The 26,820-nt window shown below is 36.4% G+C and overlaps 1 protein-coding gene across 4 annotated transcripts in view; it reads left to right on the top strand.

Moving 5' to 3' along the window:
* LOC131676398 (protein singed) overlaps window positions 1–26,820 on the top strand; it is a 93,341-nt gene that overhangs the window by 47,655 nt on the left and 18,866 nt on the right. For all 4 annotated transcript variants that reach the window (XM_058955470.1, XM_058955491.1, XM_058955478.1 and 1 more), the window contains exon 2: window positions 24,101–24,402. In XM_058955470.1, the coding sequence (XP_058811453.1) occupies window positions 24,201–24,402 (202 nt within the window). In that variant the 5' untranslated portion in view covers window positions 24,101–24,200. The remainder of the gene's footprint in view (window positions 1–24,100; window positions 24,403–26,820) is intronic.

Genomic DNA, 26,820 nt, shown 5'->3' with positions numbered 1-26,820 from the left:
TAATATATGGGCATGGGGACTGCCACGGTGTTGAAACTCTATTCTTTTGAAGTAGTCGACAATATAATACTCGCCAAATGGACTATGTCTTCGAGATGCAAGAATATTCATTAAGGTATCAACGAATCTGTTGAAATAAATGCAACAGGTGACGGGATCCTCATTCACGAGCGTTGTTCGCTGCAGTGCAGTTAGTTGCTCTATTGGATCTGTCAAGTCGATATCATGCTCTTCGGAAAGTTTTTGTAATATTAGCAACAAGTTAGGCCATCGAGTTTCACTGGCACTCAATGTCATGAACGTTGTTGGCCTTCCAAGTTGCCTAATCATTGCAAAAACATCATGTTTACGTTGTTGCCAATATTGGACAGAATTCGGGATAGATTTGAGAAACGACAAATTACGCTCAATGCAAGACTCCAAAAGTTTTCTATCCTTCAACATACCACGTGTTATATTTGCAGTACCCATACATTTAAAAGTATTTTGCAAGCCGTCAGAAACGCGAAGACGAAGTATTTTTACGGCCATATAAAGTAAATGTTGTGGCTTTGTACCTCGTCTGTCGCGACGCCTTAGTTCGCTTGTAGCCATCATAAACGGTGTTACATGAACATCTGATTTGAAGACGCGTGGTTGACCAAAATATATGCCAGGAAACGAAAGTTCCTCCCCGAATTCGTCGAATATTAATGACAAAGGTATCCTGTTTTGAGCAGGTGCAATTTCCAAACATTCATCTTCATTCCAAAGAAGCGTTTGTTGCTGCCCAATCAAAAGCTCAAAATCATTAGAAGAATCGATTATTTCCAACTCATTGTCAGGATCAGCTGATACTGACGATAAGTGGTCGAGACCATTTAACTGGTCCTTACCAATAACTATTCCATAACGACGATATAATGGAGTATCCACAAGATACTTAAGCCACTCCATCACTGTATTCTTCTTTATAAACCCATTCAAATAAGAAGATTTGTGAATTAAATGCTTCTTGATACTAACATTAAATGCATAATCGTCATCAATATTTCGTGGGAGTACGCGGATCATCTCAGGTACATCCACTGGAACATTAATAATTTGACCCAATATTGAGTGACTTCCTGCAGCATGACGTAAGCGTCTTATCTGCATGAAAGGCAATCTTGGAGAAATTAACCTTTCACTTATGGGATCCAGCGGAGGTAAACCCAGAGGACGATTGGGATATACAAATCCATTTGTTATAGCTAACTTCGGAACTGCCCCACGTTTCAAACTTCCACGGCAGGTCTGACAAACACTAAAATCTTCTACAGATTCAAATGATCCCAATGTCAGAAGAACATTTTCCTCGGTTCTGCTAATATTTTTCAAATCTGTTTGAAACCATAAACGGTCGCAAACGCTACACGCTACACCAAAAACATTGTCAGTAAAACGCTTTTTGAACGCTTGATCAGCCCTTGCATAGATATACGTCATATCTATAATGAAACAGTAAAAATAGTTGAGCTACATTTAGTCTTTTTGAAAATCAATATTCAAGTAGATTAGACAAAATATGTGTTTGTGGAAAGTTGTTATGAATGATTTCTGAATTTCCTTCTGATTGCTACAACCATAACATCGTGACAAGAGTGGCCAAGGATTTGAAATGAAATATTGGACGATGCAGAAGCGTGTTACAATCGACAGCGTACAAACATATTCATATCACTCGAATGTTCTGACAAATATTTTTCAAAATTTTATTTGAACAATATAATTCTTTGTTAGTAGAAGATTAAGGGTATACGAATTGTATGAACGCACACAAGTGATGTGAGGGAGCTTGGGAGGTAGTTACTAGCATTTCGAGAAAGTGATAACTATATACTCAACATCTAATTTAAAGCATAATGGGAGGGAGTACAATCGATTTTCGCACTTAATGGTTATTGTTTATTTATTTAATTGAAGGCTTTAACCTCATGAGTCATTTGCCTTGACACTTAAAGATAAACGGAGCAGTATACGCAAACCAAACTATCAAAATTGCTAATTTTCAGCAATATACGATTATTTGTTATTTATTGTAGATACACATCATTGTTTCCATTCATTCATCAGAATAATATTAAATAACAGTAATGTTTTGATTATATCACGCTTATATATCCATATATGTATTCATATATCAAACAATATATATATATATATATATATATATATATATATATATATATATATATATATATATATATATATATATATATATATATATATATATATATATATATATATATATATATATATATATATATATATATATATATATATATATATATATATATATATATATATATATATATATATATATATATATATATATATATATATATTATAATCTTATATTATATTACACACTTTATTTTTACTGCCGAATCTCAGCTTTTTACGCATCTTTTGCCGAAATCTCAACAGCTGAAGTCTCAGTAAACAATTTTTTGGCTGAGATCACAGTGAAAGTGACGTTTCAAAGCTGATACTCGGAAAATATTTCACCGAAAATCAGCTAACAAATTTCACTTTACTGAGGTATCAGTTTCTAAATTTGCTGATTACACGGCTGTCCCAACAGTCCCAATTGCCGAGCCGAATTGAGTGTGTATGTCATATTATATTGTATTATATTTTATTACTATATTCCTTATATTCATCGTATTTTGTCTATCATACATTTGTTTATGCGCTATATTTTCCACAATTCATTACATATCACATATTACATACCCAATATCATATCTATCAGATAAAATATATTCATCATAACCATTATATACAGAACGTTTGCTGTATAAAAACTATATGCCATTGGGTTGGGAGGCAGCATCAGGGTATCATTCAAGTTGCAACTTGGACTAGATGTCGTGGATCGCCAACTTCTAGTCACAAAATAAGAATGCTCCCATTGATCGCATAATTCTTCGGGATGATGCTGTTGCTGTGAACGTTCTTATCTGACAAGTGGTAATAGGATTGACGCGCCCTTCTCTCACCAACCATCAGGTAATGCCTTAACAAGTATTGGAAATTGATTTATGCAATTGGCTGATTGATCGTTTCGTTGGAAATAGATTCTGTTCCTTCGGATTGCGCACAAATGACACTGATTATGGATCCGCCCTATTTTGGTTCATCATACAGCGTTAATGTGAATGTTGGTTGATAACTTAATTTTATCTGTGCTGTTAAAAGCATCTTCAGCCAGCGGAGTATTCCATGCACTGATCGTGGGTTCCTATATCATCATAACCACAAATTGCATGAACGCACACAGAGTAGCTGTCTAGTTTAGAGACTTTAGTGATAGTGGTCTAATTTTTATGTTTATTTGCCAAAAAAGTTTATTTTAACCTAAATAAACCGAATCCGAGAGCGGAAATGTGAAATTTTTAACCAAAGTTCGACAAACTGAAAAAATAAAATAACACTTTACAATGACAGTGCTTTAACAAGTGAGCATATGCACCCGAGCTAGAGTGATGAGGCTTGGCCGCATATCCGAGGCCAAGGACACATCGATTTCTGGTGTATTGTTCGATTTCGCTGCCGCTCAGTCGGTTTTAAACAAACTATAGCCCCTATGTTCGAGTATACCTGGCAAACGAGAGGATTACAGCTTAGCTTATAACACCGGCGACGGGTTGATCAACGCCTCGTCCAACGGAACCTCAGCGGCTTTGTGCCACTTTGGATCCTTGCTCTCGGATATACGGCTAAACTGCATCACACTAGCTTCGCTGCTTAAGCTCATTTGTTAAAGCACTGTCATTGTTATGAGTGTTATAAGGCGCACCTTAATTTTTCAGTTTATCAAACTTTTATTAAAAATGTCGCATGTCCGCTCTCGGATTCGGTTTATTTAGATTAAAATACACACTTTCGACAAAAACTGCATTAAAATTTGACCTCTGAACTAAACAATTCCCTATGCAAACACCGGAAACAATACAATAAAGCAAGCTATGGAAATAATATCACTTTAAAACACCACAGCAGTTTCAACCATTAGCAACCAGCGAGATTTTGTAACAAACATAAATAGGACATTGAATTCTTCAAAACTTGTCAAATCATTCAATTATAATTTCTATGAATGCATGAATGACAACTGTGAATTCAATGAACGGCAAATAAATAAATAGTACTTACCAGTGTTGCATCCAACCGAGGACTCTTCTCGAATCGTGCTTGGGTCGAGTTCGGACGAACTTCCCGGTTCCACCAAATAGCTTTCCACCACTCGAAGCGGCTCTTCAACCACCTCTGCTCGATGAACGATACGTTGCGGCCCTTCTGCCGTTTCAACTCGCCTCAGAAGGCGACTCGGTTCGCCAGTCTGCATCGCCGAAGGCTCCTGCCTCTTTCGCTTGCGGCTTGCCTCGTACTTCGCCTCGTACTTCGCCTGCATATGCCGGGAACGCGCCATACCACAAGCTTTCTTGCGCATATTATTCAAACTGAACAACTACGCAGCATACTGTTCAATCTTTTATAACTTTCTGCAAATCTGAATAGACCAATCAGCGAACTGCATTGCAATGGAAAAAATTTACCCGCCAAAAAAACCATTTCCCGAAAGGAAATTCTCTGCGAAAGTACTGCTGGAACAAACAATTTCTATGCGAGTTTGTGGTCTTTGGCACTTTAGGTTTTTGGGAGTATTTTTGGAATTATCAAGTTGTTTTCCAATTTGCAATATTCTTTGAAAATATTGTTGAAATTTTATGGATGAGGGCACGAAAACGAGCGAGAGAGCGATAGTAATATCAGCCGGTAGGGTCTTTCGTCATTCGTTTGACCGTCGTCATACTACGAATACCAGCATCAGAGCAGTAGCAGATCAACATTTTTCGCTACATGGCCCGTAACAAACATACCGCTCGTAAGTCAACCGGAGGATAGGCTCCCCGCAAGCAGTTGGCAACGAAGACCGTGTAAAAGTACCCCAGTCACGGTTGGCGTTAAGAAGCCTCATCGCTACTGAACAGAAACTGTCGCCCTGCGAGAAATTCACAGCTATTAGAAATCGAGCGGGCCTAAACTGTGACCCAAAATAAACCACAAACCAACGGGTTCTTTTCAGGACCAGCCAATTATATTCCAGTTAGATATAAATAAAATTTAGGTTTGCGCGTTTTTCCCAAAAGTTTTATAGCTGTGCTGTTTTCAAGGAAGTTGTAGTTGAATTCAAAATAAAATAGTTTACTTCTATTGTCAGAAGTGGACGAACGAAAACTACTCTGGCTCGCTTGGAATCGAATTGTACGGACCAACCACTACTTTCAAAATCCATTATTTTCAGTAATTGTACATTCTACAGAATTAGTCACAACTATTTCCAATCAGCGCAAAAATCGAAGGTTTTCATTCAATACAACAGCAGATTTTCACGTTTGAAAAAACAGGCAGCATTCTGGCCGAAAATTTTGAAACGGAGCACCTATGTCGAAACGTTAGAAAACGTTCGATTTTTGTAAATTGAATCATTACACTAAACTGTCTATAAATCACAAATAACTTTTGATTTTGTGCCATTCTACGTGAAAGCTTATGAACAATACCGTCGTTCACAAGTGGCTCACTTACCATCCAACGCTCTTGACAAGCTGATGCTTGTAATAACAAAACTTCAATTTCATTCTTTGTCGATAAATTGATGGCCCTGAAAAGGGCCTTTTGTTTGGGCAGTGTTCGAAATTTACTTGGAGCTGGTGTATATGGTAACAGTTTTGGTGCCATCGAAGACGGCGTGCTTGGCCAACTCTTCTGACAGCAGCAAACGGACGGCGGTTTAAATTTTGCGGGAGATGCTGCAAACGAACTGCTGCATGCTGATGCTGGAAACGAACTGAGCGTGAGCAACAGCATGTTGAGTTTTTATACCTGACTACAGCACAATGTAAGCTCGTCCTTTTTTGTGTTGTCCTCAATATGTGTTCGTCGTAGCTCCACCCCTGCGTTGGTCGACCACATATTTTTGATAAAGAACAAAATTGAACTTGTGTTTCCAATACAGAGGTTATCGAACACACAGGGTAAAGAGAGTAATGTAATACGGTACCTTGGTAAAATGTTTGAGAATTGAAACCTTTTTTGAATGCGCCTAATAAACACGAAACTGTAAACAAACACACAAATAATAACTTTTTATTTTGTGTCATTCTACGTGAAATCTACGATATTGTTCACAAGTAGCTCACTTGCCATCGAACGCTCTTGGCAAGCTACTTTCAGATGCTTGTAATAACAAAATTTCAATTCAAGGAAAGCCTCCCCGCAAGCAGTAAGCAACGAAGGCCGTGTAAAGTGCCCCAGTCACGGTTGGCGTTAGGAAGCCTCATCACTACTGAACAGAAACTGTCGCCCTGCGAGAAATTCACAGCTATCAGCAATCGAGCAGGCCTAAATTGTGAGCCAAAATAAATCACAAACCAACAAGTTCTTTTCAGGACCAGCCAATTATATTCCAGTAAGATATAAATGAAATTTTCGTTTTCCATAGCCTTACAACCTCTTTCTTCCCGGCTTGAATTACTATCAATCTTGATGATGCTGTGCGGCGGGGCACAGGCAGTTTCCATTATAGTGGAAAATTTAGGTTTGCGCGTTTTTCCCAAAAATTTTTTAGCTGTGCTGTTTTCAAGGAAGTTTTAGTTGAATTCAAAATAAAATAGTTTTCTTCTATTGTCAGAGGTGGACCTTCCAACGAAAACTAGTCTGGCTCGCTTGGAATCGAATTGTACGGACCGACCACTGCTTTCACAAAATCCGTTATTTTCAGTAATTGTACATTCTACAGAATTAGTCACAACTATTTCCAATCAGCGCAAAAATCGAAGGTTTTCATTCAATACAACAGCAGATTTTCACGTTTGAAAAAACAGGCAGCATTCTGGCCGAAAATTTTGAAACGGAGCACCTATATCGAAACGTTAGAAAATGTTCGATTTTTGTAAATTGAATCATTACACTAAACTGTCTATAAATCACAAATAACTTGATTTTGTGCCATTCTACGTGAAAGCTTGTGAACAATACCGTCGTTCAAAAGTGGCTCACTTACCATCCAACGCTCTTGACAAGCTGATGCTTGTAATAACAAAACTTCAATTTCATTCTTTGTCGATAAATTGATGGCCCTGAAAAGGGCCTTTTCTTTGGGCAGTGTTCGAAATTTACTTGGTGCTGGTGTATATGGTAACAGTTTTGGTGCCATCGAAGACGGCGTGCTTGGCCAACTCTTCTGACAGCAGCAAACGGACGGCGGTTTGAATTTTGCGGGAGATGCTGCAAACGAACTGCTGCATGCTGATGCTGGAAACGAACTGAGCGTGAGCAACAGCATGCTGAGTTTTTATACCTGACTACAGCACAATGTAAGCTCGTCCTTTTTTGTGTTGTCCTCAATATGTGTTCTTCGAAGCTCCACCCCTTCGTTGGTCGACCACATATTTTTGATAAAGAACAAAATTGAAATTGTGTTTCCAATACGGAGATTATCGAACACTGAGGGTAAAGAGAGTAATGTAATACGGCACCTTGGTAAAATGTTTGAGAATTGAAACCTTTTTTGAATGCGCCTAGTAAAAATGTTTTCCACTTCACTCCAGTTTGTTTCAGGTTTTATTTGCAATTTGCGTACTGAAATAAATCATAATTTAGGGTTTAACAAAAAAAGCTCTCCAGGGAGAAACAGTCCATGAAACAGAAAATGCAAACTTATTCTTTGAAATGAGTGGTGGCCCTGAAAAGGGCCTTTTTTATAATGATACAAGTGAGTTCTACCATACAATGTGCGTCCCTGCCGCTACAAAGTATAGACGACATTCATTGAGATTTTGCCCTTGGCGCGTTCAGTATAGGTCACGGCATCTCGGATGACATTTTCCTGCACACCATCAGCATTCGTAGATTAAATCGGAGATGCATTTTACACCACCACGACGAACCAGACGCCGAATGGCAGATTTGGTGATTCCCTGGATTTTATCACGAAGAACCTTGCGATGACGCTTGGTACGGGAACGCAAACATGATACCGCTCATTGTACCGTCCGGACGAGCATGTTACTCGTGTGGTAAGCGAGCACCCACTGATACAAAACAAGCTCGCGTGACCTGTATATATAACATTCCCGTATGTAATGAAACGCTTACATGCTCCTTTTTGTCGGCTCTGCGTGGGATATGCTGGCAAATTGCGCGTTTTCCTCGCTGTTTCCGAAGGATTTTCTGAAAATCCTTGTTTTGGTTTATTTATAGTAGTCGCTGTAATTCCGAAATTTAATACGAAATACGTGCACAAATTTCCGATCAGATAGTGCAAAAATATTGCGATTTCGTCCAGTAGAACGGAAGATACTCGCATTTCAAACCTGGGAAAATTTCTCAACTGAAATTTTTGAAACGGGACCCCATATTGAAACGTTAGAAGTATTCTACTTCAAAAATGGTAGTTTAGAACGAGGTTATCGTAATGACAAATGGTCGGTGTTAAATCAGACCGGACTAGGTCGCAAAACATCAAACAATAAGATAATGATAGCACTGGATAAAGAATTTCTTCAGCTATCTTAGACTCTTGCCAGATTTGAAATATGGAACAATAAACAAGAATTATTACTTTCCAATTATAACGTAAAGGAAGATGCGATTCAAACCTTAAACTCGTTTTTCTCGAAATGAATATTTTGTCACTTAGTCCGGTCTGACTCAACATCGACCAAATAAGAACCTAATTTTCTTTACAAGGTGCAAACGCAACAGACATCATCGAACGGTATGCGCTACAATCCCCAGTATAATTTGCCCGTCCGCGATTAAACCGTTCGGTTCCTTCATTCCAGCTGTGCGCCATCAACCTTTGCCAACGCCAGTCACACGCTTCAAATCGTAATAAGCGTTGCGGGGCACGTATGTAAAATTTTTGCTCCGCTTTACGTTCACATCAGCTGGCGATGTCTGGCGAGGCGGCACAAAAATGGGCGCATTCGAATGTACAGTTAGCCCAATTTGAGCTTTCAGCTTCAATAACATCACACGATCATCACCGTCATCGGAGAAGTGCAAAATCGCGAAATTTTGCCCATTCGGAATTTACCGAAGGAGAACGCGGGTTCGCACTGCGAAGAAAGTTTCCGAAAATGGGCTACCAAAGCGGAAGGTAAAAGCAGCCCCGCCGAGTGCACTTGATCAGATTTCACTTATTGATTAATTCGATTAAGCCTCATTTCGATTGTGTTCGCAGCCTAATCTCATTAACCTTGATCTCGTGCTGAAGACAGCTGCATCCGCACCTGATACCGCACTTACCCAACGAAGCAGGCGGCAAGTGTTGTTTCGGAAAACATGGCATCGAAAACGTACCGTCTGTTTTGATTTGTTTTCGATTCATGAGTCTACCAATTATTTAATTACCATCTTTCATCGTATTTCCACCATTTGAGCAATCAATTCAACAACATCATCAGCGGCATCAACTTCCTTGCGAATATCAGCGGTATACAAGAACCTTGTAATTGTTAAGAATAAGCGAAATGTGGGTAAACGGGATATTGGATTTATTACTTGGTTCTTGCTGCTTTTGCTGTACATGTTAAATCTGTACGGAATCGGGAGGTTCACGTGATCTCGAGTTCGCTTTCAACACGAATGCGATACCACAGAAAAATGCTCTATCCGCTGGAGGTTCTTTACCCGTAACCACAAGACGGTGCATTTGAAGCAAATCTATTTTATTCTATCTAATTGTGGTTTCGCTTATATGAACGCTAGTCGTATAGACATAGATCACTAGATCTTGTTCTCTGCGAGTTTATTTTAAATAATATTTTGGTCGATTGCGCAGGATCAAATTTGTTTGTTATGTTGAAATCCTAAACAGAACTGTACAAAAGCCAAGGTCTTAACCCAATCGGCTTAGCTCAACGAGTTGTATGAAGCATATTTTTCTTCTTTTATTGTTTAGATGTATAAAAGGCAGGCATAGCGTAGTTGGTAAATCCATTGTATTGTTTCATAAAGGAAATATACGCTAGAGACCCCATTGTTTTAATTTTCGAACAAACTTTCAGTGACACTTAAAGTGCTATCCGGTGACGAATTGGTGTGCAAATGCGATCACAACGAAGCAGATAACAGTCCCTGCTCTTTTCACCTGACCATAGTAGATATTGATAGATGCGCATGGTATGTTGTTTCTAGTACACCCAAACGCCACCATATGGCGCTGTAACTGGGGGTTCGTTACAGTGGGATCTCTAGAATTATTTTCTTTATGACTGTACTCACTTGGGTTCGATTCAACTCCGCACATAGGGCTAGAGATTTTTCTAGTCCAAAAAGAGAGGCGAATATTTTATTTGTTCGTTTTATACACCACCAGTCATACCAAAGCTCAAATGTTGTTGGTATTAATACGAATCTTATTTCTAACAATCATACAAAAAATGGTAAAAAAAGTTCAAAAGTAATCAGGGATGTCAGGTATACAGATTTTCAATTTTACTGTGCTTCACAGATTTCCACATTTTTCTGCTTTGATGCACAGATTTCCACAGTTTTCTGTTATAAAGCACACACGGAAAACCGATTCATCACAATTTCAACTAAAAAATTAGTTGAGTTTTTGGTTTCGTCTAGTTAATATTTGGGCGAACTAATTTTTTGTTGAAAACAATAATCCAACGCTGTTGGTTTGATGCTGTCAGTTCCAATCTGAACACGAACGTTTCAGCCTAGCACAAAACTTGAAAAACTTACCTGAGCTAAAGCTTGAAACGCTTGTCTCAGCTTGTAACGTTTGTTCTAGCCCAGGCACAATTGCATATGCCGTTATACTACCATTTCAACAAACGACTGGGATTCAACTAATCTCATTGTTTAATTAAACTGCTTCTTCGTAAAATACAACACAGGATATTTCAAACGTTTTGTTTCACCGACCGATGGATGAAGGTAGGGAATTAGATTGTGGTAATAATCCGTATGCCAGCAATTCACACGTAAATATACTTTAGAGTTATGTTTCTCATAATGTTATCTTTTTACGAACTGCACTCTTAAATGAGACGAAACAGCCAAAGGCATTTGAGAATTATTGGTAATTGATTGATGATTTTAATTTCAGATGAAAGGTATAATTTTTATTTCTTTTCTATTTAGTTTAGCTAGCAGTTTGGAATCTCCAAAGATGAACAATAATTATATTGCATATTACCAAATTTGTTAATAATTGAAATTTGACTATATAATGTACTTAATCCGAAACGGAATGATTAATGATTAATAATAAAATCCACTTGTTTTGCAGCTATGTTGCTTCTTTAGTTAATAACTTTTCTCAGAGAATTTTCACAAACTTAGAATGTTCCGCGAATGTGTTCAGTAGAAGAATACCTTTAGAAATATATAGTTTTCTCATGAATTGATTGATGAGGTGATTTTTTAAGAATTTATTTTTAATTTTAACCGATTTTCCATACTAATTTCCATATAAGCTTTGAAATTTTTGGAGGGTCCGTAGACACAACCGATCCGTATCCAAATTTGCAGAATTACTAAGGACCATAAAAGGAATCAAAAAGCCTGGTGGAGCTAAAAGTCAAAAATTGAACCAGTCTAATGAACATAGTTGCTGTCGCTACCTTGATGTATTTTAGTAAGGTGTGCATCTCGGTTATTTTGCGGTTATCTCGTATGATGTGCGTCTTGAATCAAAATCAATAATTATTTTCAATAGCTATTATTTGAGAATCTCGCAAAATTAAGGGAAAATTTAGTTAAGTTTTTCATTTTTCTGTTGAAATCAACTAATTAGGAAAAGAATTTGTTTTGTTATTTTCTTCATCGAATGGTTTTCAGTGCAGATTTCTAAATAGTTGATGGCCACTTCCTATTTTGAGACAAATTTGTACGTTTTCCTATCAACAAATTTTTACATAGGCTGCACCCAGCTTTCAAAAAATATGACCTGGTATCTCTGAATGGATTTAACAGAACGATTAAACGCTCTTGAAAATCGTAGCCGAATGACCCCAAGTTTAAAACCTCTATAATCGACATAAAAATTATCGATGGAGCACATCTATTTAGACAGATATAACAGTATATATTTTCAATTCTTAAAACATCAGAACGGTTTTCAAATGATTGTGCGAAAATGCAAACACGTCCTTGTACTATTGGTTATACTTTACAATGATTTAGCCACATGGGTTAACATTGTTGACAGTTAGCTCAGTAAAATGGTAGGGGACAATGTGTGAACAGCCGTTGATGTTTAACATTCGATTCGATGGTTGGGCAGTAGTTTCATATTTATAATATGCTTCTCAAAATAAAAAAAAGTTAAAGTTTAACATGAAAACTTTTTTCCGAACCATGTGCAAAGATTCAGTATATATTATAACGAAAAAATTTCTTTTGCATATTTATAATAAAAGCTTACAAATAAAACAAGTTCAAGAATGAACATGAAAACTTTATTTTGAACTACGCAAATAACAAATAAGCATTTTACAGTGCCTTATATCTGCTTTAGTTCTGCATTAAGCTTTTAGGAACAGCTAAGCCATATATTCAAATTGAATGCTAATGTAATGTTAGAAAAGCGAAATATTGTCCTACTACTGTGCAGAGATTGACATCCCATTTTCTGCATTACTAACGCTGTTATCGAGTACCATTGTGGAATCGTCAAAATTTAAAGCCTGTTGTCGGCTCCAATCACGCCTTTAGATTGTTTTAATTGCACTCCTTAATATTCAAGAAAAGAGGCAAAACAATTAATACCACAACATTACATCTGCAAGATAATGGATGTATACATGCTCTATAATAACACTAAATTCATGTGTAAAGCTTGTACTGTATCGACTAAGAGAAACGAAATATATGAAAATTGATGGACCGATAGGTATTCTAGAGTAAATCAGTTATAAACTGAGAACGGGGAACTAGAATTGAGCGGGCTCTTATGAATACGATCGAAAGGAAATGTTGTGAATCCTGTGTCTTCTTCTGGTAGGAGTCAGGCGTTTCAGCTGAGTCTAATAGAATGGCCAGTGAGAGAGCACAACAAATCGGTATGCTTTGCAACCTATGCCGGATATGTTAGAAGATTAAAATTTTGGAGGATTCATCGAATACCATATTTCTGACATTAGAAAATTAATGAAGGATCTTAAACTATGTATCTTTATTGGATTTATTTCAAACTTCTTATTTAAATGCTTTTTTGTAGGTGATGTACAATCGGGGAGATGATTTCCCAAAAAAATATCCTCAAAAAATGACTCATAACTTTTTTATTTCAAACTGAATCAATATATATTTTGCGGCAAAAAGTTATGTATTTATCATAACGAATTGTATGGAACAAAAACAAAACCCAGTCCACCCCAATGAATTAGAGATAATATTGGGTTGAAATATTTTTTATTGGTATCTACTAGTACTAGAATAACCAAAACACGTTTCGTGTTTCGAGCGTAGTTTTTACATCGTATTGCGTTAAAACTACACATGACATTAAGATGCAGTATGTTATACAGTTCGTATACCTTTATTTCAATAATTTTAATCTTTACTAAAATTTAAAAAAATAAAACTGTTACGATAAATTAATTTATTTTCGAGCTGCTTTAATAAATAATAATTCTGATTTGAACTTAATGTTATTGCAAAAATAAATACATTATATAAAAATTACGGCACGCCGCTAAGACAAAGCTTGATTGTAGTCCACGTTTTATGCAAAGCCAAATAAATAGAAAATGCTTAAAGGGCGATCAGAGCGAAACGGATAAAAAGGGCTATTAGTTTCCCAAAATCGAATGCAAATCACCCGAGTTTCATGTTCGGATAGTTTAAATTAACTTATTACGAACCCGAATAGAAATGTACTGTAGCAATACCATAATTTTCACTGTGACAGCACAGTAATTTTACAATAGTTTACAGTAAAGTCTAATATTATACTACAATTCAAAACAGTGCACTTTGTTTCTACAGAAAATTTCAATGAAAAATCAACTTTTGCAATTATTTCTATTAATATTAAAGAAATGTGCTTTATTCATTATTTTTTCCCAGGAATTTAAAACATTCAATGTTAATTTCCTGCATCATTTTTTTAAATAAAGGAATTAATAGTTTCATTAATTTTTATTGTAAAACCATTAGAAAACTCTGTATCGAACAATGTGGAAAAAATAATAAACATTAAATCTATTGTTCTTTAGTTGTAAATACTATTGTTAGTTTCTATCCGAGAGTTCCCTTCGAAATTACTATATCTGATAATAGCTGATTTTTTGGGTCACAATAACCCAAAACGTAAACACCCAATCAATATTCTACACAAGATAAAATTCAACCCATTATTCCTTGAAAATAGCATATATTAAGGTCAAAACTTCCACTGTACTGCTCAAGACGAAACCAGTACCTACCATTGGATTTCAGAGATTATTTCCAATTAGAAAACAAATGTCAGATCACTTATCCAAAATCGATTGTTCTACTCACAAATTGAAGCAAATTGGAGTGTTACGGTGGCACTCAGACATATTACATGAATTTTAAATCATGCGCAAACCAAGTGGGGTCGGATACGACCCCATATTTATTGGTTGTAGGCTAGCGCATGCGTAGAGATCTTATCTGGTTTGCAGAAGGTTGGTCAATTACAGAACATTGGGTGGCAGTAACTTCAAGGAAAATCGAAACAGTCTTCAATGAACGGAACCGGCTCAAATTCTCTCGAAAATGCATATGATAGAAATGGGAATGGCATAATAAATTTCATCGGACCGGATTGTTACAGTTGTTTGTTGCACGTTTGGAGTTTGGCGAGTGTGGTGAGATCAAAGTGGAATTTCAGAGACGGACGTTTGATGATGTGTAGAACATTTTCCTCTCGTGTTTAAAAATATTTTCATGAGAGATATCATCTAGGACTGGAACGATACCGAAAGGAATCGTTTAGCGGAGATCTGGCACCATAATACTAAGCGCACGACTAAACAACATGTTTAATGTCGCGATAACCGTCACCACAAGCGCAGAGCAGTGAGTATCGCTCTGCAATACTCACCCGAGCATCTTTGCTGTCAGATAAATTCGTGTATTTGAAGTATTGTATTACTGTTATGTACAGTATCAACTTTTCATCACGAAACTGCTATTGTTTGAATGTGGATCCACATGTAATACTGCTGCCACTGATAAAGGATTCTTTGTTCCGTGTATTCCGATCAAATGTTCCATCGAATACACAACGTAGAGCTTAGTCATCAGACGAAACGTTGTTTCTCTCGTGTAAATTCGGAAAAATTCGGGTGATTCGACGACGACCTTTTCGCGTACAATTCTGAGCAATCTCTGCTCACCACTGAGTGGGGGACCACGGTTATTCGCGTCGGGAACTCGTTTCGCTGTTTGGAGAATCAAAGCAGCCAAAACCTTTTACGCTTCCGACGAAGGAATTTGTTTTGATTCAATTGCCTCGGATATAGTGGACGTGGGATTTAAGAATACGAAAAGTACCTGTCCTTTCTTCTCGTCACACTTCGTCACCCTCTACAGGTTTAAATGCTACGTCATTTAGGGACGGTCCTTTGTTGCTTGTCGCTCATTTTCTTGCGTATATGTCAATGGCTCAATCATCTAATATGACAGAACTGTCCCAATTAAATTATATATTTAAATTGCCCGTAGAAGATGTCGAGGAATTGTTAAAGTGTTATTCCTGGATAGATCGTTCGAAATTTTCTCTCAAAGTTTTTGACAATATCAAAACACAGGGTAAAGACTTAATTTTCGCCCCATTAGGGAGGGTACCACACTATTCTATTACTTACAGTCGATGAAATGCACATAAATTGGCATCAGTATCCTTGCTTCGTTCCAAGAACCAATTTAATACCAAAAATGTCCTGAGAATGGAGAAATACTTTTGTTTGAGCGCCACGAAAACTCGAATCGAATGCTCCTATTTTCGCACTACCATATGGGCCAATGCGTTGAACAAAGATGGCAGATGCTGCTCTAACTAACGGCTTCCAATGGGTAGGGTGATAATAGAAATAGGGCGAAAATAGTCTCCACACCCTACAATATTTCAAGAACTAATTAATGCTAAAAGTTTCGTGGTAACACAAAAGTCAAGCGGTTTATTACTGTAGACAGAATTGCTCAATTGTGTGATCGAGCTTACACAGGCAGGCACTAAAATAGTATAGCGGTGCAATTATATTGAACTTATTTGACCATACCATTTCAGTATGAAACATGATGTGTTGGCTACTCTTAGCATACGAATTCGTTTCATTTTTGCACACACAAACACTCACCGCATGGTTTTCTGTTTGCATTTTTTTTTCTTTCTTTTTTTTCGACGCTCTGTCTTACCTAGTCCGCATCAACCTATACAATAGCGCTTTGTTCGATTCAAACTTTCAACTTTCATCTTATGCAAAGTCATCAACGTACCTTTTGATTGAATAGAGCTGCAGTCGGGAATCGCACATGTGAGAGTATATTTACATCTTGGTACTTTTAAGTTCAAGAAGCAGATGCTTGCTCGTCGATCTCTCAGCATACTGTGAAAAATTACATTTATTTGCGCTTCAGTGCAAAAACGGAATAATTTACATGGTTATTAACTTGACCGTTACGAAACGCGGTTCGTATAGTTTAGTATTGGTAGCAAAATTTCACCGTGATTTTCAACATGTTCTGAAGGTGCCCATACCTGACTAGGTGCTTAAGGTTGCACAGAATGTTGTTACAGTACTGCTGATTGATTTTTATGAAGATCTGACATACGGTGTGGAAAAAAACTGCTTTTTTCGTTTGCGAATTTTGCGCATTCTCTGTGCAACCTTAACACGGATACGAAAAACTACCAAAAGTTGAGCTCTTTTGACTCAATCTCGGGGTATCGTGGAATAAGGTAAAATTTGGTAAACCGTGTTGAAGGCAGTTTCCCTTTAACCACGGCAAAAACCACAACTCATTGACAGGTTTTTTATGCACAACCTTGAGTTAAATATGCCTAAATTTAAGTTGAATGTACTTAATTTTGAGTATATCTCAAACAACTCAAAAGTACCTTATTCCATGGAAGGCCTCGACTGAGTCGAATATCTCTCTTTGTTTTTGACAACACTAATAAGTGCGAAAGCGACGCAAATCTCAAAACTACTTAAATTTAAGTTAAAAGAACTTATTCTGCGGGTTGTTTTATTTTTCCGGGTAGGGAGATAATCACACGATACCTGTTTTCCTAATCCTATAGGATTCACATACGTTACTCATGAGCTAGCGGCTTGGTTACGGATGTATATGCTTTCGACTTCATTCGAATACTATGTTTTTATCACAGTATGCTAGTTGATTGGTGTATCTGATTTGATTTTAATTATAAACACCATTTAGTAGATACGACTTCCAGGCAACCTCCGCAACGGAATATAGTACATATTTTTGTTTATTCAATAGTTTTACTTTTGTTTGCGGGTGCCGTGCCCTAATTAGCGAAATTTAAAAAAAAATATTCATGGATATATTTGCAGGTAAAATCATACTTTCAATATATTGCCTACTTATCTATTATATTGATATAGCCGAGTATTTATCTATTTTGTCATCGATTATCAGACTTAATTGACTTACAATAAATACGCGCTTTCTTATGTTGATTTTTATTATATCACTAATGGTTTGTGTGACAAATTGAACGATAATAAAAACTTCATCTCTAATGATATCTAATAAATGCATCAAAACCTATACATGGAATAGCTGTTGAAGAGAAAACAAGCAATCACGTGCCATTGTTCGATCAAGCCCCGCTTAATGAGGAGCTGGGCACATGGATCGCTTTATTATGTTTTGCTCCGTTGCTTTGCCTATCTTCTTCGTGGTCCTGTCACTGGATATTTGCAGGCCGCTGGCTGAATCACAATAAAGATTCGGTTTGAAAGCGTCACTAAATGTGGTATACGTGTAGCAAAGATTATCGAAACCAGAAAGCCTGATTGTGTTATGAAGTAAACTAAACGATTTTATTATAAGTAAAATTATTAATTCTAACTTCATAGCAGACCACATCCTTTCGAAACAAACTATCCATAAATCAACAAGTTATCACTATGAAAAAAATTCAGTAGTGGCTTAGGCAAAGAAGGAGCTACATTGCATATTAAGTAGCATGATGTCGCTCCTTAGAATGCACTATTACACACAAGGGCCGGCTAATTCGATAGCAATAATGGGTTATTTGCAATCTCGGTTGAATTTGCAATCTCGGTTGATTGGTCAGATTTGATTATTTTTCTAATCTTATCATAACTCGATACCGATTATTTTTTATTGAATCCCAACCCAGCTAGAATACACAATAGTATTACAACACCAAGCAGTACAAAATTCCCAAGTGGGAAATATTTTGGACGAGACCAAATTTTTTGTGCATAAGGACACAGGACCTTACATAAAGTATTTTTTTTATTTTAGTGTTTAGGATTCTCCTCGTCAGTAACTAGCACCATCTGGGTGTCTAGTAGACTATGTATCTAAACTAGTACCCAAATTAGCACTAACTAATTTAATTTGGGTACTAGTTTAGATACATAATCTAACTAGACACCCAGATGGTGCCAGTTACTGACGAGGAGAATCCGAAACACTAAAACAAAGAGCCATACTTTAGGTAAGGTCTTGTGTCCTTACGCGCAAAAAAATGGTCTTGTCCATCTTGGAATAACAAAAATTGAATATCCTTAAATTATCGCTGTACACAGGATCGTCTATGTGTGTGAAATAAATAAATTAGATAATCGGCTGAAGTCCGCTAGGAGTTTGATAACAGTCTATTATCATGCTCCAGTCAAAACCAGCCTAGAAACCGTGTGGCATCAATTGATTGGGTTCTAACCCCACAGATAGGGCTGTAGATTTTGAGATTGTTTAAAAAGAGGCGAATGACCCTAATATTCAAACCTCTATAATCGAAACAAAAGAAAAAAATCTTAGTACACTGAAACATTCAACCAAAGTACCTATAAAAGTCGATGGCGACTTCCGGTGGAGATTTTCCCAGCTCGACAAAAGAAATTTCTTTAATCGAAAAAAAGAAAGACCTCAACAATATGGGTATTTTTGGAAAAACCAAGATGGCAACTACCGGTTTAGATAAATTCTTTGTAACCTCATCAATGAGAGGTATATCCGCAGTGGAATTGATGACTAGATGACCAAGAGAGACAACACATAACTTTATAGGCCAGAGGCCAGAGAGACAACACATAACTTTATATGACAATATTTTTTACTGCAAAATCGGATCAATTTGCAGTCTTCGGCAATGTTGTTCCTTACACCTTTAGCTATATATCTGCAGATTTTGGGATGCACAAAATACACTGGCATGTTATACTGAATTTATTGTTTCTATTGCCTATGTTTCATATATTTTCACATACAAACTTCAAAACTCTTGAGATTGAACTGGAGTTTAAGGAAAAAGCTCTTATTTGATAAATGCTATGTGAAGCCAAGGCAGTTTCGGAATATGATTCACAGGTAGATGAAAGCAATGGATGTGTAAGGCCAATTCAACCTCACAATATGGATACTTATAGAAAGGGGTTGACAAGTTGATGACGGATATCTATGTCTGAAACCATTTCAAAATCTAGGAGGCCCCTCCGGTTGAGAGAAAATCTTTATATTTCAACCATGATTAATCATTTTTTTGAATGGGGTGCAAGAATTAATGTCAGAAAGAGATGTTTAATGTCATTTTTAATTCTAACATGGCGATTTCTAGTAAGCTAAATTTTCCTGGGAATTTGTAAAAGAGCTTAGTAGTTTCCCGAGCTCACAAGCCGATGTATGACATAGTTTCAAAATTTTAAATGTCAACTTTAAGTTGTTATATACTCGACAAGCACTTTCCACAAAGGTTCCAACAGTTATAGAAAATTTCGGTCAACCGCAAGTCACCATCCTTAATTTCAAAATCGAGTCACATATCGGTTTCGTCATCTACTTGTCAATTCCATACCAATAATATTGTTAAGATTATAAAGAATATCGCTCAACCGGTAGTCACTATATTGGATTTCAAAATGACGTCACTCATCGTTTTCGTCATCTACTCGTCAAACCCGTTACAAAAATACCTACATTGCTAAAATTTTAAGGAATTTCGCTTAACCGGAAGTAGCCATCTTGGATTTCAAAATAACATCATTCTTTGATTACCATCATCTAATTGCCAAGCCAGTTCTGAAAATGCCTCGGGCAAAGTTCCAATTTTCATCCTATTAGGGAGTTCATTACTATTTCATTAGTTACTCAGCCTACAATCGATGGAATGCCGACAGCTTTGCTTCGTTATTAAGAACTAATATAATAACACAGATGCATTGAGAACGATGAAATGCTCGTTTTAGAGCGCAACGAAAAATCCAATCGAACGATCCCTAATCCCAAATAACAAAAACATTTATACGAACTAATTCAATGTACCGACCCACAGTGGCTGGAGGCTGGCCAAAACCTCAAAAATTTATTTTTAAAATATTCATATTTTATATTTTTCCTAAATTTCTCATGTATTGAATGATGTATATTCAAAATTTTATGATCATTGGATAAGAACACGATTTTTAACATGAGTTTAAACGTAGCAAAGTCCGGACTTTTTAATGATTTTCATTTCCGAAACCACCATTGCTCTGTTCACTTCAAATGCATGTTGCTCTTTTGATTTTGGTCCGATTTTAGCACAACTAGTTTCATTGTGTAGAAGAACGAAAGAATTTGCTTGGTAAATAAAATACATTTGGTAAATTTGCTTGGAACTATGACTTTTTAGTTTGAATATGTTTGAAGTGGTCAGATCAAAAATACTTTTTTCACTAATGTATTCTGTACAAATTTCGAAATCATTTCGGAACGGTCACATAGTATACATTCTATCGGAAATAACCTCTACTTTTCGAATATCATGGTCTCGTTCTGCGCCAAGGTGCGCAAAAAATTTTAAGGAGATTTTGAAGCTTTGTTGCTGATATGGAGGCGCATGGTGTTTTGTGTAAAATAGTTAGACAATCTACAGTAAACCAACACGTTATACAATGGATTTAAAGTAGTGTTCTTCATTTTTTATGATATTGCTGACATTGGTGAACAGTAACGGAAAATCTATCATGAAAACGGGATCATAGTTATAAGAAAGGTTCAATGACACTGTATGGAAAAATGCATTTAATATTTTATGACTTTTGACATCAAAAATGAGCTCAGCACCTCAAAATTTGCTTAAATTGTGATTTTCAGCCAAATGAGGTAACATTTGAGGTTTTGTCCGACCTTTGTTTGAAGACCCGCCACTGTGCGACCCCCAGTTTGTTCACAAATGGAGGTTCTGGCGTCTTAAATTGAAAATATGTTCTTTTCTTAAAAAATAAGGGAATTTGTGGTTTTGGAATATTTAGCCTTCAAAATCCCCATTTCTATTTTATGTCTATTCTAGGCACACCTTTTTGCAGTTTTTATTATGTGAAAAATCTCAGGAATCAAACGAAATCTTGCCGATCATAGTCAGAATAGAAGAAGTTGGAGTTCTAGGGTGTTTTGATGTTCATATCGAACAAACATTTTCAGATTCATATATCTCTATTGTCCTACAATCAATTTATATTAAATGTATCTTGTTGAGCGTAGGAGGTCCTCAGGAACAAAATGGTAGATTGGTTATGAGTATAATTCTAAAACATTAGATTTTTATACATTTGTCTCTAGCCCCTATTTTTTCATTAAATAGTACAAGTGTTCCATTCAACAATAAATTTTTATTAAACATAATGAGTTCTCATTAGAAGTTTAATTCCAGAAAATATATTGGAATTTCAGGCATTAGGGAATATAATGAAGAATGTAGTTTAAGACAATTTTTAAAAAACTAAGGTTTCTGAATTTTACTGATAACCAACCTATCGCATCGATCAATTTAACGGCAAAATCATTTTAACCTGACGGAATTTAGAAATTATAATTCAAGCGGAAAATGGAAATAGTACGTACAACATCAATACAATATAATTTTTTGGAATGCAAACAAATCTATTTTAATAGATATTTGTTTGTTTGGTAATAGCCAGAGTAAATTTGCAACGAAAAATTTCCTTTTCATGAGTTACCGTTTATCGAATACATTTATGGTCTAGTTTTTTGCTAACTTGTCATGCTTCTGTGTAATTTCACTATTTTTATTAATAAACCCATTTGGTAACTGCGATATGATGATGTATGAGGTACAGTGATTTTTGTTTTTTTTTATCTATCTTAAAATGCGAAAGGGTTCCAATTTTCCACAGAAGATACTACTCAACTAGCTGAAAATTTGTCAATTTGGCCAAGTTTTGTAGAAATTATCTCATCAGCATATATGCATATATGGTAGTCCGATGTTATGCGACGATATAGGAATTTGTTTCGTAAACAAACGATTTTCGCCTCAATATAACTTTAATTAGCGTTAGGATCTTTCTTAATATTTAAAGAATAAAATTTACAAGTACAATATTCTACTATAGACGACGTCGTGTTCCCGTGAATTTTACTAGCTGGAAGAAATGTATGTGCATAAGTTAACAATCTAGTGGAAATATGTATGGCTTTCGACTGCACAAATAAGATGTATTCTCATCCAAAATAAATCTTGAAAAAATGTGTTTTACTGTAACTCCTTCTCTCCTACTTTAAAAGCGGTCCCATTAAGCATAGGTGCACTTAACACCACAAACCGAATTATTTTCTGAAGTTCTTTACCCATCACCAAGGTGTGATTGTCCAGTTGATAATTTTGCTTGCGAAAAAACTAAACAACGTAACGGTACACGGGTGCTCTGTGCTCTGCCTAATGCCTTGAAACCAATTTGACCATATCTATGAGTAATTAGCACAAAGTATCCTGTTTTTTATTTGCAACTATTCCTGGTTTACAACCACTTGCTTATGTCTTATTTTGCCGCTCTCGGCATCTATACAATATAATTCACAGCGCCTAACGGCCAATTTTATTCTTCGCTTTTGCCCCTCTAGCCGTTCAGAAGCAACCTTTGCATAGCGGTCTCAAGTTATTGTCCATAGGACGGTATTGCATTAGCAAGGTTGAACACTAACGGGGAATATAGCAGTATGTTCAATTGCTTTTCAGATTAGATCTTTTTGTGAAAGATTTACATTTTTTAGAGCGAAGAAATTCTTTGTTCTTAACATAATTAATTGGGTTATACATCAAACATTTTATTTCAAGAATCGTAAATATGAATCTAGTTCGCTTTCCGCTAGTCTGTTACTACATGTTGATAAGGCATCATGCTACCAGACTTTCAAGTGGGTTTTCTTTCTTCACTCTCGCTTAGCGCTTAAGCCAGGTTTAAACGTACTGGTGAACCTGGTTTAAAAGTTCAGAGAGGGTGAAGAAATCGACCCTTAAAATCTTAAATTGTAGTCTTAATCTTAAATCTTGTATATACAAAAAAAAGATAGATAAGACAAGAATTTAGAAGGTGATATTGCTTCAGATGGATTCCTGCCAAAGTATATGACAATGAATGGTAACGTAACGTAACCACTGAGCACGCCTAGTAATGTCTGCACTACAGAGGCTATCTCCTACTTGTTCAGATGCTTCGCTGCACACTTTAAACCAATACGAATCGTAATGAGAAACCGATAATGAGTGTATTGAAAAAATAATCTCGAGTATGAGTAAAAGGGCATGTAAACTTATTGGCTCCACACGTTGCACTTATATGAGGCCAAAAGTGTTGGAAAAAATCTACGAGTTTTCACGGGCAAATTATAATAATGAGCGCTGTTACGCTTACGCCCTGTGATCTTCACAACGAGCAAGGCCAACCACTGCTTTGCCTCCCATTCACGAGGCTTTCCAATCCCATGTGCTCTACATATAAGTGCTGAAACATCTTGAAGAAAAGTTATAACAACAATATGTTTTCTCTTTCTGTGCTCGTGTTTTTTGCAGGCAAGAATTTCTGGAACACCTTCAGATCGGAGTCGTGTGGTTAATATAATTGCAGCCAGCAGCCACCCCCTTCGCTACCAATAGCGACTGCAGCAGAAATATGAATGGCTCAAGCTATGAAATCAACACGAATGGCGATATTCTATCACAGAATCAGCAAAAGGGCTGGTGGACCATCGGCCTCATAAACGGCCTGTACAAGTACATGACGGCCGAAACCTTCGGCTACAAACTGAATGCTAACGGAGCTAGTCTAAAAAAGAAACAACTCTGGACACTGGAACCTTCCAACACCGGAGAAAGTGAGTATGAACGTGTCTAATCTGCACTGTCCGAAGCGCGATAAAATTTCCATCGAACGGTGAATTTCTGTAGGATAAAATCAACTACAGTAAGCTTACCTATTCTGGAAGATAGTTTTACAATTTACTCGGTCTAGTTGCTCTACATCGGGCAATTTTTTTTTATTTTATATGTATCAGAGCTAAGCTTCCGCTAGAATAGAGGGGAAATTGCAGCGGCATTGGCCGATTCCATCGGTAAGATGAGTCCATTTAGTAGAGAAGAAAAAAACCATTAGGTTTTGACCTAAACATATCAACCGTTCTTGGATGGAATGGTGAGAAAACCTGTGACTATTGAGTTTTATCTCTATTGATCGGACATTCACTACACATAAAATGAAGCAAGTATGCGAAGAGCGCATAGATAACGCGCTCTACTGAGGGGGGCACGACCATGTACATAAAAGAAGGCAAAAATCTATACAGTAATTACAATCTTTCTTTATGGTATGCACCGGTCACAATGTGAATAGAGTATGCTGAACATCAGACAAAAACTATGACCTGATGATCTAAGGAGGTATGTATATTGTAATGCAAAACATTGAACCGTTATCTTGTTCCGAGGGAAACGCGTTGCTTATAACGCATAGTATGTCTTATGTTTTTACAAAGAAGCATGATCAATCAATGTTTTTACAAAGAAGCACGATCAATCGAAAACTATGTCAACCCTCGACGATTTGGGTGGAATTTTTGAAGGATGTGCAGAAATTGATGGAAAGCTTAGTGACAAATAAAGGTTCATGATACTTTTGAAATCCCTCTTAAAACATAGATTAAACTTGTAGTGTGATATTATACTCCAATTGCTGTTTGGATACTTTGAATCCTTTAATGCTGCCAAAGCTTCGGGTTATCACTTCGAAGGAAATAACCAAGGAAATGCTTAGACATCTGATTTTGACGCGTCTTTCATTTCCATACTGAGGAGAGGGTTTAAGTGAATTATTTACTGATAGTTCAAAAATAAATTTTAACGCGAGACATCAAAACCACTTGAAACTATAAACACACAAACTTACAGCTTGAATTATATTCAGCGTACAGGAGATAGCACATTGTGTATTATTATAGCTCGTGCTGAATATTGCGCATATGGTATGGGGTAAAGAGCATATTTTAGCCCTGTTAGTAAGTGTGCCGCCCACGAGAACTCTAAATGGGTAATAGGTATTACTGTTTTCCACCATTTGTCATATTATGATTCGACAATAAACGCACCATACCGTCATTTGGGGTATTGTTTCAGTCCGATAACAATTTGAGGTATGTGGTGAGGATTTGTCCGAACATTTTTTTTGTGGAATTTACATATACATTACCTCCAATAGTAGCGTAGTTCTGTGTTTCTACTATTTCTCGTATAGTTCAAATATAATTTTCTAGCTCAATACTATACAAATAAAAGCCCACGATATGATTTTTACCAACAACACTGGAAATAATTTGTTTGTTTTCCATTATAACATTGACATTCCCTAGTAACATTTCAGGTTTTATGGCACTCCTCAAAGCTTAGATTGCACTTGTAGTGTGCGATAAAACTAAAATTGCTACTTGGGGTTGTTAACTATACCGCCTTTGATCGCAAGTCAGACGCACAAAGATGGCGAATCGCATAGAAAACGGGAAAATATGCGTTTATTGGTAGTGTAGTTTACTATAATTTAACCATAGAAATCGGGTAAAATGATCAATTTAGTAGAGAAATTACTTTATCGACACTGCCAAAGGGATAGGAAAAAGTATAACTCATAATGTTGGTACATTGCACAGTGGTCCGAATCCAGAATTTAGGATGACAAAAACATTTGTGACTAAACTACTGGTTCTAGAGATTTCATGTCTTCGGAACAAATAATCTGTGTCAATTGGGGCATCTTTTGAGATGGGTGCTATTAGGGTGGTCCTTATTGTTTGTACGAACTGAAAATTATTTTCGAATTAAGAAGAGATAGAACAATGAAGTGTTCCGCACAATTGTAGTACAACCTTTTTCAAGCAACTTTGCTGAGGACGTCATATTTGTAACTTTAATGATTTTAATTTTACAGCTATTAAAATGTTGTGTGATAGGGTATCCCTAACAAAATCAGTTTTTTCATTATAACTTTTTAAATAATTTTTTTCCGTCAATAACGTCTTCACAAAACTTTTAGAGCTTATTGAGACGAATATTATTTATATAGACATATTTGAGATAGCTCATTTAGTTCAAAAGTTATGAGCATTTTTAGAAAACAACACAACCTTTTCAAATGTTGATATCTTAAAATGGAGCAAGTGAAATTGATCTCTTCTTTTTGAATTCGAAAGATCACAATTGATAGTGTGTTTTATGAAAAAAATCTCAGAGGTCATTTTTGTTTAACT

This window comes from Topomyia yanbarensis, chromosome 1, assembly GCF_030247195.1.
Source record: "Topomyia yanbarensis strain Yona2022 chromosome 1, ASM3024719v1, whole genome shotgun sequence".
NCBI lineage: Eukaryota > Metazoa > Arthropoda > Insecta > Diptera > Culicidae > Topomyia > Topomyia yanbarensis.
This window is presented reverse-complemented; position numbering and strand designations above follow the sequence as displayed.